A 12,423-nucleotide genomic window follows, 5' to 3' on the forward strand; every position below is an offset into this window, starting at 1 on the left:
CTGCTGAACACATGTATTAGTTCTAATAGTTTTCAGTTGATTCTCTAGGATTTTCCACATACAAGATCATGTCATCTCTAACAGAGATAGTTTTGCTTTTTCCTTTCCAATGTGGATGCCTTTCATATATTTTACTTGCCTAAGTGTTCTGGCTAGAACCTCCAGGACAACGTTGAATAGAAGTGGCGAGAGTGGATACCCTTGTCTTGTTCCTGATCTTACGAGAATTCAGCTGTTAATTTTATTGGGATTTCTTTGTATGTGATGAGTCATTTTATCTTGCTGCTTTTTAAGTTTTTTGTCTTTGTTTTTCAACCATTGGACATGATGTGTCTTGGGTGTTGATCTCTTTGCATTTATCCTACTTGTAGTTGATTGAGCTTCTTAGATGTGTAGATTAATGTTTTTCATCAAATTTAGAAAGTTTTCAGTCATTAGATCTTTGAATATTTTGACTGCTGTTTCATTTATTGTTCTCATGGAGCTACCAGTCTCCTCTTAATTGCTCACCACCAAAATTTCCATTGTTTTTGACAGCACCTTTAGGTTTTAACTTCCCCAGACTCTGTCCCCAAGTAAAGTCAGTCCCCTTAGGGAGAGCTGCATTCCTATGGCCTGCCCCTCCCCCTGGGCAGAACCCTCTGCACCACTGCTTAGGACATGGGGGTGGGGACAGAAGCCTACTTCTCTGAGTGACATCTCTGTTCTATGAGTAGGATGCTGGCCAGTGGCAGCATACCCTATTTTTCTTGGCTGGTCTCCTGACACGGAACCTACATCCTACGATTAGATGGGTTATGGTAGTCAGACCCCAGTAGTCCTGGTCTTCTGCAGCAGGGATACAGCTTCCACCCTCTGCATGGAGGCTAGGTGGAAGAAGGGATCCCCAGATCTCTTGGCTGCTCTTGCCTGAAACAAAGCTTCAGCAACATGGAGCTGAGGGGGATGAAGGGAGAGAGTTGGTCGTGGCTCATATGCCACAAACTATTGTTCTTACTCAGATTTAGTAGATTTCCTTGAATAATCGGTTCCTTGCTGTACGCCCTTAGGACAATACATTTCACCAGTTGTGCTTCTTTTGCTGGGAAGAGAGTCCACAAAGCTCCTCATGCCACCATTCCTCATGTCACCATTACTGAAGTACTTCTCTCATTTCCTGACCCAACATATCACATTCTGGCCAATTCTAAAAATTACCCCAAATTAATGTCCTTTCCAGTGTTCTTTCCAAGAACATTGTTACTACTCTAATTCAGGCCCTTATTATCTTTCTGGATGACGCAATACCTGCTTAACTTGTGTTCTGGCCTCCAGTTTCTCAATACTTTAGTTTGTTCTACACCTGACTCCCAGATGTATCTTTGGAAAGCAGTACTTTGCTGATAGCACTTTGTTTCTCAAAAACCTTAAAAATCTTTACACTGCTAACAAAATACAGTTCAAACTTCCTAGATCTTTAACAATCCAGATTCAACTTCTTTCCAATGGAATCTTCTCCTACTATCTTTCATCCCACCTGGATCATTCGCTATTCTTTGAATATCCCTACAAAGTTGTCATCTCTGTGTCTTTGTTCCTGCTCTTCCATTTATCTGGAATGCCTGCATTTATCTCTATCAAAATCCTCCCTATTGTTCAAGGTCTTTTCAGTCCAACTGGAAGTGTGCTTCCCTTTCTTAATTACATTGGTATTTTAGACTATTTGTAAAGCACAAGTCTCTTTATTTCTTGTATTGAAGAAAATCATGCTTATGTCTCATTTTCCCCTTTAGACAAGACAGTCTTCAAGAGCAAAACACATATACTACTCATCTTTCTATTTTCCATGGTATCTAGTGGATAGTATCTTGCACGTAGTAGACGTTTAATAAATAGTTGTTAAATTCATGAATGTATCATATATTTAGAGATACCAGCTGTTTGAAGAGAAGCTTTAATGTTAGTCAGCCCAGAAAAGCGTTCATTAGGTAGGACTTTGAGAAATTGTAGTTACTTACCCGTTCTTTTAACTGGATTACTTCTTTGTCTTTTTGTTGCTTCCACTGTCTAAATCTCTCAGCATCCTCTTTCATCTGACGCATTAACTGTACCCGCTGGTTTTTCATCACCTGTAGAAACAAAAACCAGCGCGAATAGTAGTCATCTGCACTTATTCTGGGCTGATGTACAGGTGGATAGACTAACCATTAAGAAGAGAGAAAAAAATCCAGAGCTGAGCTGAGGAGCCTGCCAACAGATTTTCTGATTACGTTTGCAATACCACTTGCTATGCTTGCATAGACTATACAAATGAACGCTCTGAAGAAATAAGAGAAAAAATGTACCTACAAGCTAAATCCAGCCCTAGATTCACTGCATATAAATGAAATTTCAAGGAAGTATCTACTAAGTCTCAAGGACAAATCTACCTAGCAACCACTGTATTCGAATAGTTTCAGTACAATGACCTGTAACCACCACTTTGTACATGTCAGAAGTTGAACATTCAGTGACTGAAAATTGTCTCTGTGTGTCTGTTGTTTTGCAACCACTTTGCAAAATTATTCCACATGATCATGGAAAGTGGTCAGAATGTCACCACTAAATATTAAGGTATCCTTGCCCTTTGGTTTCAGAGAATCTAACATTAAAACTCTGAATGTCAAAGCAGAGTTTTGTTATTCAGATTCTAGATGGCTAGCACAATGTCCTACAAAAGGGACATTTGTAGAGATTCAAACACTTGAAATGATGGGCCCTGCCTGCTACTTTCTCACCTGCAAACACCTCTGTAGTATAATTCTAAATAAAACACCTATGTTTGTAAGTTTCTATAGGGTAAATGCAAGGATGAGAGTTTATTACCCGTATTTCCTGGTTCAGTTTGGAGACGGTATGCTCTGTGGATTCTTTCAGCTTCAGAAGTTTAGACTGCTCATTCAGTTTCTTCTTCAGATCAGCTATTTGACCCTCTAGCTCCTGGAGACGTTTCCGGCGGCGCTCACTCAACCTAAACACAGGTGTTGTAGGAATGAGGACTAGCAGCAGCAAAGTCTGACTCCAAAAGACATAATATTAGACTCCCAGGTTCACAACCTTGATATATATAAAATAGGCGACCAGTCACACAGCCATCTTTAAATAATGAATCCCACCCAAACAACCAAAACCATCTCAACACTGGGAGCTAAAGAGTAAAGGAAATTTTTTGCGTAAGTAACAATGTAGCTGCCTCAATACACTACTCTCTCACCACTCTGCGTTAAAAGGATGGTTCTTTGAAGGCATTTCACTTCACTTGAGCGTAAGGGATAATTCCGATGATTGTTACACAAGTCTGAGATAGAAAGTAAACATTCAACATAACTTTTAAGAACATGAACTTTAGATACTATAGAGAGATATAACAGAATCACTAAGTAAAAAGAAGGTGGAATAGCCAACAAAGGCAAAGGTCTAAGCGAGTGTAGGATATTCTGGTAATTTGTCTTGGTTTTATTCTTAACCGGCTAAGGGATGGCTAGATTGATTTTTCATTTGCTAGCCTGAATATTAATTCTATTCACAAACTAATTTACCATCAGCACAGGGACAAAGAAACTGTTGCTGTCTGGTAGGTCTGATAATCTTTCAAAATACAGCTCAAATGCTAACTTCTTATAAAGCTTTCCTTGATCATGCCAGCCTGAACTGATATCTCCTGCCTCTGAACTCTTAAAGCCATTACTGCCTAAGAAATTTATTTGGCTGCTAATCATATGCTGTGTCATGGCATTCTTTTACTGTCACCATGAGATGTTATTTAAAATCTCAGTTCCTTAGCTTTTCTTTTGTTTTAGGTCTCCTCTCCATAATTAGGTTTAAATCCTGTAGGGGCAGGAAATGGCTCTTTCACTTCTCTGTTTCGTCTATGGCTCTTCATACACAGTTTGGGACTTGAAATAATAGTATTGACTTTTTTCTTACTTGGCTTGGTTGACATCCTTCTTTGTTGTCTGAAGTTCAAGAACCAATTCTTCTTTTTCCTTTTGCAGATTGATGACTTCCAATTCTAGATTTTTTATGTTATCCTAGAAATGTTATAGGTCGAGAGAAAGAAAGCATTACAAGGCAAAGCAAGAAAATCACTTCAACATCTCATGTCTTAAGGAACTAGGCATTCAACTTTACCACTTCGATTGCACACTAAAAGCATTTGTACTTGATTTGATGGAGAATGAAGTTATACAGTGGGAAAAGTACGAACTTGGAATCCAAAGGCCTGGGTTTAAACCTTGAGTCCAGCACATCCTATCTAAACAACTTAAGGAAAGCCATTTCATCTCTTTTAGCCTTAGTTTCTATGCAAACAAGAGTTAATGTGGCAGGCCTGAGACTGATATCCTAAAAACAGACCTGGCTTGCAAGTTGGACCTCGGCTCATGTCTGGGATCTTGGATTTTGGTAGGATTCCCACCATCTCCTAACTGATAAGAGTGGCTCATTACGCCTAAACTGTGCAAACAGTATGATTTATCCTGAACACATGCTTTCCTTCTGGGAGTCTAGAATTTTTGTATGTGCTAGGCAGAGAATGCCTACATGAATTACTGCTGCTAACAATCCTGGACTCCTAGGCTCAGGGGAGCTTCCCTGATAGACAACATTTCACACATGTTGTCAAAACCCATTGCTGGAGGAATTAAGTACATACTATGTGACTCCATCGGAAGAAGACTCTTGGAAGCTTGCACCTGGTTTCCTTCAGACCTTGCCCCATGTGCTCTTTCCCTTTGCTCATTGTTGGAGGATTTAAGCATGTCCTGTGTGCCTTCCTTGAGAGAGAACTCTTAGAAGCTCGCACCTCCAGACTTTACCCTATGTGCTCTTTCCCTTTGCTGATTTTGTTTTGTATACTTCCACTGTAATAAATCTTACACTGAGTCCTGAGTACTCCTGGTGAATCACTGAACCTGGGGGTGGTCTTGGGGACCCCCAAGAGTTTTCCTATCTATGTAAACAACTAACACCACCTACCTCACAGGGTTGTTGGGAAGACTGAATAAGATAAAAGGTAAAGATATTTTGTAAACTGTGAAGAGCTGCATAAACATTCTTATATTCTGAACTTTCAAACATATGCATTTAATAGCAACTGCAGTTCTGTATGCACTTAGAAAACAAATTCTAGAAACTGAAGTTTGGTAGTTTTTCCAAGATTGGGAAAACTCAATGAACAGATTCCTTCCTGTTTTCATAACCAAAAACAGATTAAAGGAAACTGGCTGAATATGAGTGGTTGGTAGCCAAGAAGATTATACGAGGGCCTTAGACCAGTACTGAAATGACAAAAAGAAGCAGAGGCAGGTTAGGTGGGGCTGTATCTAAATAGGCAAGAGCTATTTTCCATGAAGTATACTTTTAGTCATTTCAATCTAATCAATGAAGACCAATCTCACTGCTTTATATACCCTGTATATTTAAACTGGCAATAACGTGTGTGTGTGTGTGTAGAAGTAACACATGAAAACATTCTTGTAAAAAATAATCCACGTAATACATATAAAGGGCAAGTCCCCTTGACTTCCTTACCCCTGCCAAAATTCCAGTCCTCTCTCCAGAAGTAACCATTGTCATCAGCTTGGTCCAGATCTTCCAGACATTTTTTTCCTAGACACTTACATACTATGTATATGGACATGTACATATTCTAGACATTTACATAGAAATGTAAATGCCATGTGTGTGTGTGTGTGTGTGTGTGTGTGTATTTACTAAATATATTGTGGCAAATGCCGAGAATATATAATAATATATGTAAATAAATAGATTTTAAAATAATATATATACACACACATGCATATATGTATGTGTATGTGTGTACTTACTGAAATACGTTAAAGATAAACAGAGTTACATTATATGTAGATAATATTCTGTAACTTGCCTTTTTTTAAAAACTTGGTCTTGGAGATTTATTTATATCAGTGCATACAGATCTATCTCATTCTTTTTGTTGCCATAATGAAACATTCTTGTACATGCCTTCTGTGCACACGTGCAAGGTTTTTCTAGGGTAGAGACAAGTGGAATTACAGGGTCATGGGGGTACACATTTTCAATTTTAATAGATACTGCCAAATTGTCCCCCAAAGTGGTTATTCCAATTTACACTCTCGCTAGCTATGTATGAGAGTACTTATTTCCCTGCACCCTTGTCAACATTTGATATTGCTACACTTCAAAATTTTTACCAATGGGATGGGTAAAAAAATAGTATCTCTTCATTATGTATGCCACATTCAGTTAATAGTCTCACTGGCTCCACAAGGGAAATTATTCAAACATTTGACTCCTGGGCTATTATAATTCATGGTAGTCTTCACTAACAAGAACTTATACCTCCTCAGATTTTTCTATAGCAATTCTTTACAGTGATAGGAAAAATACTATTTAGAACAAAAAAATTACCTTTATTTCTTAGAAAAAGAGAGACATTTACATGTGATTAAAAGGTACTGTTAACATTAAGAATTTATTTCCTTTTAACTTTAAGGTTTGGAAGCTCAAGCATATTTGATTCCAAGGGAAAAAAAGGACAAGTTATCTTACTACAGCTATAGCTATAGATCATTACTAGCACCCCCTCATAGGGTTAGAAGTACACTGGGGGAACATACGTCCCTGCGTTTCTAGGCAAGAGTACAAGAAGAGAGGAATAATTTCTCAGCCTTATAGTTAATCCTTCGTTTATCCTGGAAAGGCCAAAATACGTTCAATCTAAAAGAGGCTGCATTTTATGTCCTGTTAGTATGGAGGATTGAGCTATGTATTTAACCTGCTCTCTCCTGAAAACCCACTAAAATGACCTCCCAAAAGGGTATAAATCAACAAGGATGAAGAGAGCAGTCAAGAGATATAAACAAACTTTTTTGGATGAGGAAAATAGTTGGATAAGTGGTAACTGAATTAGAGTAGAAAAAGCTAAACTATGACTCCTATAGGACAAATGTCAAGAAGTAACAAGCCAATTTGTACCACAGCACCACAAAGAGGAGAAGAGGTTTCCTCTCTGGAGAGGCTGAACCTGACAGGCTGGACTCATAGGCAGCAGACACAGCAAAAGGCAGGGATAAAGTAACATACTACTGATAGGGGATTAAATAAAAGTCTGTATATAACTGGAGAGACTTCAACTCCCTCATTTCCTCTGAGTTACCAGAAATAGGGCATATTACTACTCTCCCCACACAACTCCAGGCAAGAGAATGAAAGATTTCTTTATTGGAAACTGACCAGCCCAGAGAAACCTATGCATACAGAACTTCCTATTGCCTATTAGTGTCTCACTGTTAAATATGAATGGACAACCAAAGATCACTGGAAATTTGAAGAAAGCTTCTTACATGAAAGACCAAATCAAACACACTAAAGAAAGGAATTTGAACGAAACAGAGGCAAGGCAGGAAGAAGAAAACTTCAACAAAATTTCATTTCTGTCCTTAGAGATGAGCACTGCATCCATGAAAAAAAAGAAGAGAAGGCTATAAAAAGGAACAAGTAGAGAATTTTTAAAAAAATCTTAGAAATAGGCAAATAAAAAAATTCACCAGAAGGAGTGTAAGGAAATCTTCCAGAGAATGGAATAAAAAGACAAAGAAATAGAAAATAAGAGAGAGGAGATAAGAAAAGCAGAGACTAAATCTAAGAGATCCAATATCTGACTAAGAGGAGTGCAAGAAAAGAAAAAACAGGGATTTCCCTGGTGGCGTAGTGGTTAAGAATCTGCCTGCCAATGCAGGGGACAGGGGTTCGATCCCTGGTCCAGGAAGATCCCACATGCCACGGAGCAACTAAGCCCGTGCGCCACAACTACTGAGACTGCACTCTAGAGCCCGTGAGCCACAACTACTGAGCCCGCGTGCACAACTACTGAAGACTGCGTACCTAGAGCCTGTGCTCCACAACGAGAGAAGCCAGCGCAATGAGAAGCCCACACACCACAGTGAAGAGTAGCCCCTGCTCGCCACAACTAGAGAAAGCCCATGTACAGCAACGAAGACCCAATGTAGCCCAAAAAATAAATAAAAATAAATAAATTTACCAAAAAAAAGAAAATAAAAAACAAAGAAAATAGAGAGGTGGGCATTATTAAAGAAATAATACAAGAAAACTTCCCACTAAAGAAGAATACAAATTTCTAGATTGAAAGGACCCACCAAGCACCAAGCACAATAAGTGAGAACAGATCCACACCAAGGCACATGATTGTGAAATTAAAGAATACTTGGGGAAAAAAAAAAAAAGAATACTTGGGGATAAAGAAAAGATCCTGAAAGTTGCCAGAGGTGAGGAAAATACAGGCCAAATAAAAAGAATCAGGAATTATAATGGACTTCTAAACAGCAACATTGGAAATAGAAGACCATGGAGCAAAGCCTTCAAAATTCTGAAGAAAAACGATTTCCACTGTAGAATTCTAAACCCAGACAAACTAACAAGTGTAAGAAACACCACCATCACCACCACCACCACCACCACAACAACAAAAAGCTATTTTCAGGCATGCAATGGTTTAAAACATTTTCCTTTCATGTACACTTTCTCAGAAAGCTGTTTGGGTTGTACTCCACCAACACAAAGGAGTAGCCCAAGAATGAGGAAGACATGGAATCGGTTTCAACACAGAGATGAGGAGTGAAGCAGGTTCCCAGGACGACGGCCCCAGGCTGATGGCTGGGCAGTAGGCCTAGAGAAAGCAAACCAGAACAAAAGATTCCAAGAGGGTTGTCTTCAAGAAAGAAATGGATTGATAAATTACCTGGTATGTTTGACTACTGAGAGGAGCTTTATAATTCTGTTAAGAAGTTTGGAGATAAATTATTGACAGGTAAATAGCAGACTAAGTAAATGAAAAAGTGAGATTATTATTACTATTGCGATGATTATTATTATTTTTGGCCGTGCTACATGGCTTGAGGGATCTTAGTTCCCCGACCAGGGGTTGGACCCGGGCCCACAGCAGTGAAAGCCCCCAGTCCCAACCACTGGACCGCCAGGGAACTCCCAAAATTAACTTCAGGAAATGCAAAAGGCTGTATAAGAAAGGAAATGGAATCATAGTATACTATGTGGCTCAGTTATAAAACTTACGTAATCATAAAATTTAAACACTAAATATTCATTTAATCAAAAAGTGTGATATAACCATTTTGAAAGATAGAGGTGAGGCACTGTGCATGGGGGGATGTATAAGAGAGCTATATTCCCATCTCCCATAGCGGGAAGTCAATTGAAAATGTCCAAAAATTTTAAAGTAACATAATTATACTACCAACTCTTATCTAGAAATCTGGAGGTAAATGTCAGAAGAAACAGCTTAAAGAACTTAAACTATAAGCCTAGGGAATAGGAGAGAAGGTAGTAGGGCAGGAGATTGCTTTTATTTTTCTGAGCATTGTACTATTTGACCTGTAAAAATGATATACATGCATTTGTGTGACATAAATAAAAAATAAGTTTCAAAAAAGTTAAGACTGAAAAAAAAAGTTAAGACTGTGATAACAAAAAGGAAATAACACCTCTACTGGCAACTCAGTTATTATTTTGGAAGCAACTTCTGCCCTACGGGAAAAAAAGTGGTGAAAATTATTTAGGAGAAACATTTTTCTTGTTTTTACTCTGAAAACTTAGAGGAACTGGTGGTAGAAACGTATGAGTAATACAGGGATTTGTCGAGAACAGCATATAGGACTTTGGGGATGATAGGATATAGCTTAATGGGAAAGCAATCCACCCTTCCCCCTACCAGTTCTGCTAACATCCCTTTGTGGATGGGAAATACTGGGCTACAGGGGAAAATAAGGTCTGGAGCAAGGGTAACCTTGTGGACAACCTAAAAGCCCAAGACTTGTCTTTAAGTAAAGACCTGATTATTAATTAGCAAGGGCCACTTAGGACTACCACTAGGAAAAGCAGTTTAGCCATTTGCCAAGTCATGTGACATCCACTACAAGTGTCTTCATAATTCTCACTATAACCCAGACCGTCTACTAAGAGATGTACCTTTCTTAGAATCCCAGAATAGTTATTAGAACAAAATTTCTCTACAAGTAGGGACCACATTTATTATAACATTATCTAACTATTTATTAAATACCTGTTGCATAAGTAAGGTATTAGATTAAATGAAAGAGAATTACAGTTTCTTTATACTGAATGTACCCTTTTTTTTTTTTTTTTTTTTTTTGCGGTAGGCAGGCCTCTCACAGTTGTGGCCTCTCCCGCTGTGGAGCACAGGCTCCGGACTCGCAGGCTCAGCAGCCATGGCTCACGGACCCAGCCGCTCTGCGGCATGTGGGATCCTCCCGGACCGGGGCACGAACCTGTGTCCCCCGCATCGGCAGGCAGACTCCCAACCACTGCACCATCAGGGAAGCCTGAATGTATCCTTTTTTTAACCAGCAGTACAACTCCAGTTGTACTATGCACATTATGTTGCCTTGTCATCATCAAAAACGGTGTGCCTGCTTTCTTCCCATACTACTAAAGAGAGATGGTAGATATGAACATTACGTGCCCTAGTAAATATTGTACCTGGTACTGGAACTCGATAGGCTGTAGTTGGCTGTCATTCTGAGTCATTTTCTTGGCTAGGGCCTCCTTCAGTGCAAGGGCTTTATTCAACTCAACCAGCTCCTTAGACATCTGAGCTTGACGTAGAGCATGGTGAGTGGTGAAACCATCAGAAGACCTGCTGCTCCCTGGACTGATTTCCACTTGCTGGAAAAGATCAGGATAATGATTTGTGAGAGGAACAAGCAATTGGAGTTCCTTAGGCACTGTTTCATCAAGTCTCACAGCCACTTCTTCATTATCAGTACCTCTGTTCTTTTTTTTTTTTTTTGAGCACCTCTGTTCTTTTAAAACTGTAGCTTCTCAAACATCTGCTTTAAACTTCAGAAGTAAATTGAGCTAACCTATTTCTCTGCTCTCACAAGAACCTTATTTCTTATATCCTTTAACTGATTCTTTTAGAGTGAACCAAGTTTTGGGCCTCTCACTGTTGTGGCCTCTCCCGTTGTGGAGCACAGGCTCCGGACGCGCAGGCTCAGCGGCCATGGCTCACGGACCCAGCCGCTCCACGGCATGTGGGATCTTCCCGGACCGGGGCACAAACCTGTGTCCCCTGCATCGGCAGGCGGACTCTCAACCACTGCGCCACTAGGGAAGCCCTGGCCAACACTTCTTACTTTTACCTTATTAGAGGAGAGAGCGCTCTGGAAATGGCACTTTGGTAATGGTGGAAATGGAGAAGAGGCTTCATTTATTCTCACAGAGCTGACCTCTGGCATCTGATTTACCTCCTATCTTTCTTCTTTCGGAATATAAAAAATACCAACATATATTTGTTTTAGGGAGAAAAAGCTGTTTCAAGCAAACCACTGTCCATCCTTTCATTCTGACTCTGCTCTATAGCCTTCAGCCAATATCTAACACATTTTATCTATTCTTGCAACTTGAATGCTCAAAATATTTTCCTTGGTTCTTTTAGCCCTTAACCACTGCATCCACAGAAACGTACGCTGAGAAAAAATTTTCTTCCATTTCTTCTCTAATGCTTTTTTGACTTTGCCATAATTTCCTAATTTGTTTCCTTCTTGGTCTTAACGTGCTAGACAGTTGATGCAGAATACTAGCATCTAATAAGAAATCAGTAAGCCAGACTGCAAATATGGAAAGTGGCAACCCTGAGAAGCTCTGCTTAGCAGTTATACTATTAGAGAGAGATATTATCCAAGTTAGGGATTTTATAGTTAACTGAGTTTTACACTCAAGATTTCTGGATTTCCAAGGCCTTTTATGGAGGATCGTAGCAATCAGGGAGTCTCTTCCTCAGGTGAGTGATAAATCATAAGAAATGGAACAGTTAAAGCTCCTGGTTCTACACAAAGGGGCCAATTACTTACCGCTTCTGGTTCCACTGCAGTATCAATAGCTGCAGCCATACAAGCAACAGTTTCATCCTGCAATGAGAAATGATGTCTCAGTTTAGGAGCTTACTAGTGGGTTTTATATGGGTTATTTAGTTGTTTTCAAGTGTATACAGAGACCATTTAAGGTGTTGGACCAATTCTGTAGTCACATATACCCCAACAACCATGTTTCCACTTCCCATCTCTCAAGGGTCTGTCTTCTTTATAAAGGTTGATTGTGCAGTCTTCGTAAAAATAGGGTCATATGGCCACTGACATATTTATTGCAACTCTCCTGCTCTGCCAGAGTTCACTGGGCTAGAGTGAAACAGCCATTCCAGCAGGCCAAAGTTCAATCCACTTTATAGACTCTACCCTTTCTTTTTCTGTTTTTTACCACTAAGTCTACTTCTATAATGTACAGGTCTAGCCAGTTCTCATGGACATACCATCCTAAGACCAGACATAGCAAATAAAGGCAATGCAGCAG

The 12,423-nt window shown here is 39.5% G+C and overlaps 1 protein-coding gene across 1 annotated transcript in view; it reads right to left on the minus strand.

The window, feature by feature from the left end:
• Window positions 1-12,423, minus strand: part of KIF4A (kinesin family member 4A) — a gene marked incomplete at its 5' end in the record, with an annotated part of 127,147 nt that overhangs the window by 36,394 nt on the left and 78,330 nt on the right. Inside the window, 5 exons of the mRNA XM_007470149.1 lie at window positions 1,998-2,108; window positions 2,845-2,989; window positions 3,946-4,049; window positions 10,555-10,740; window positions 11,928-11,984. Of these exons, the coding sequence (XP_007470211.1) occupies window positions 1,998-2,108; window positions 2,845-2,989; window positions 3,946-4,049; window positions 10,555-10,740; window positions 11,928-11,984 (603 nt within the window). The remainder of the gene's footprint in view (window positions 1-1,997; window positions 2,109-2,844; window positions 2,990-3,945; window positions 4,050-10,554; window positions 10,741-11,927; window positions 11,985-12,423) is intronic.

The sequence above is a fragment of the Lipotes vexillifer genome, unplaced genomic scaffold, assembly GCF_000442215.2.
Source record: "Lipotes vexillifer unplaced genomic scaffold, Lipotes_vexillifer_v1.1 scaffold926, whole genome shotgun sequence".
NCBI classification, from domain to species: domain Eukaryota; kingdom Metazoa; phylum Chordata; class Mammalia; order Artiodactyla; family Lipotidae; genus Lipotes; species Lipotes vexillifer.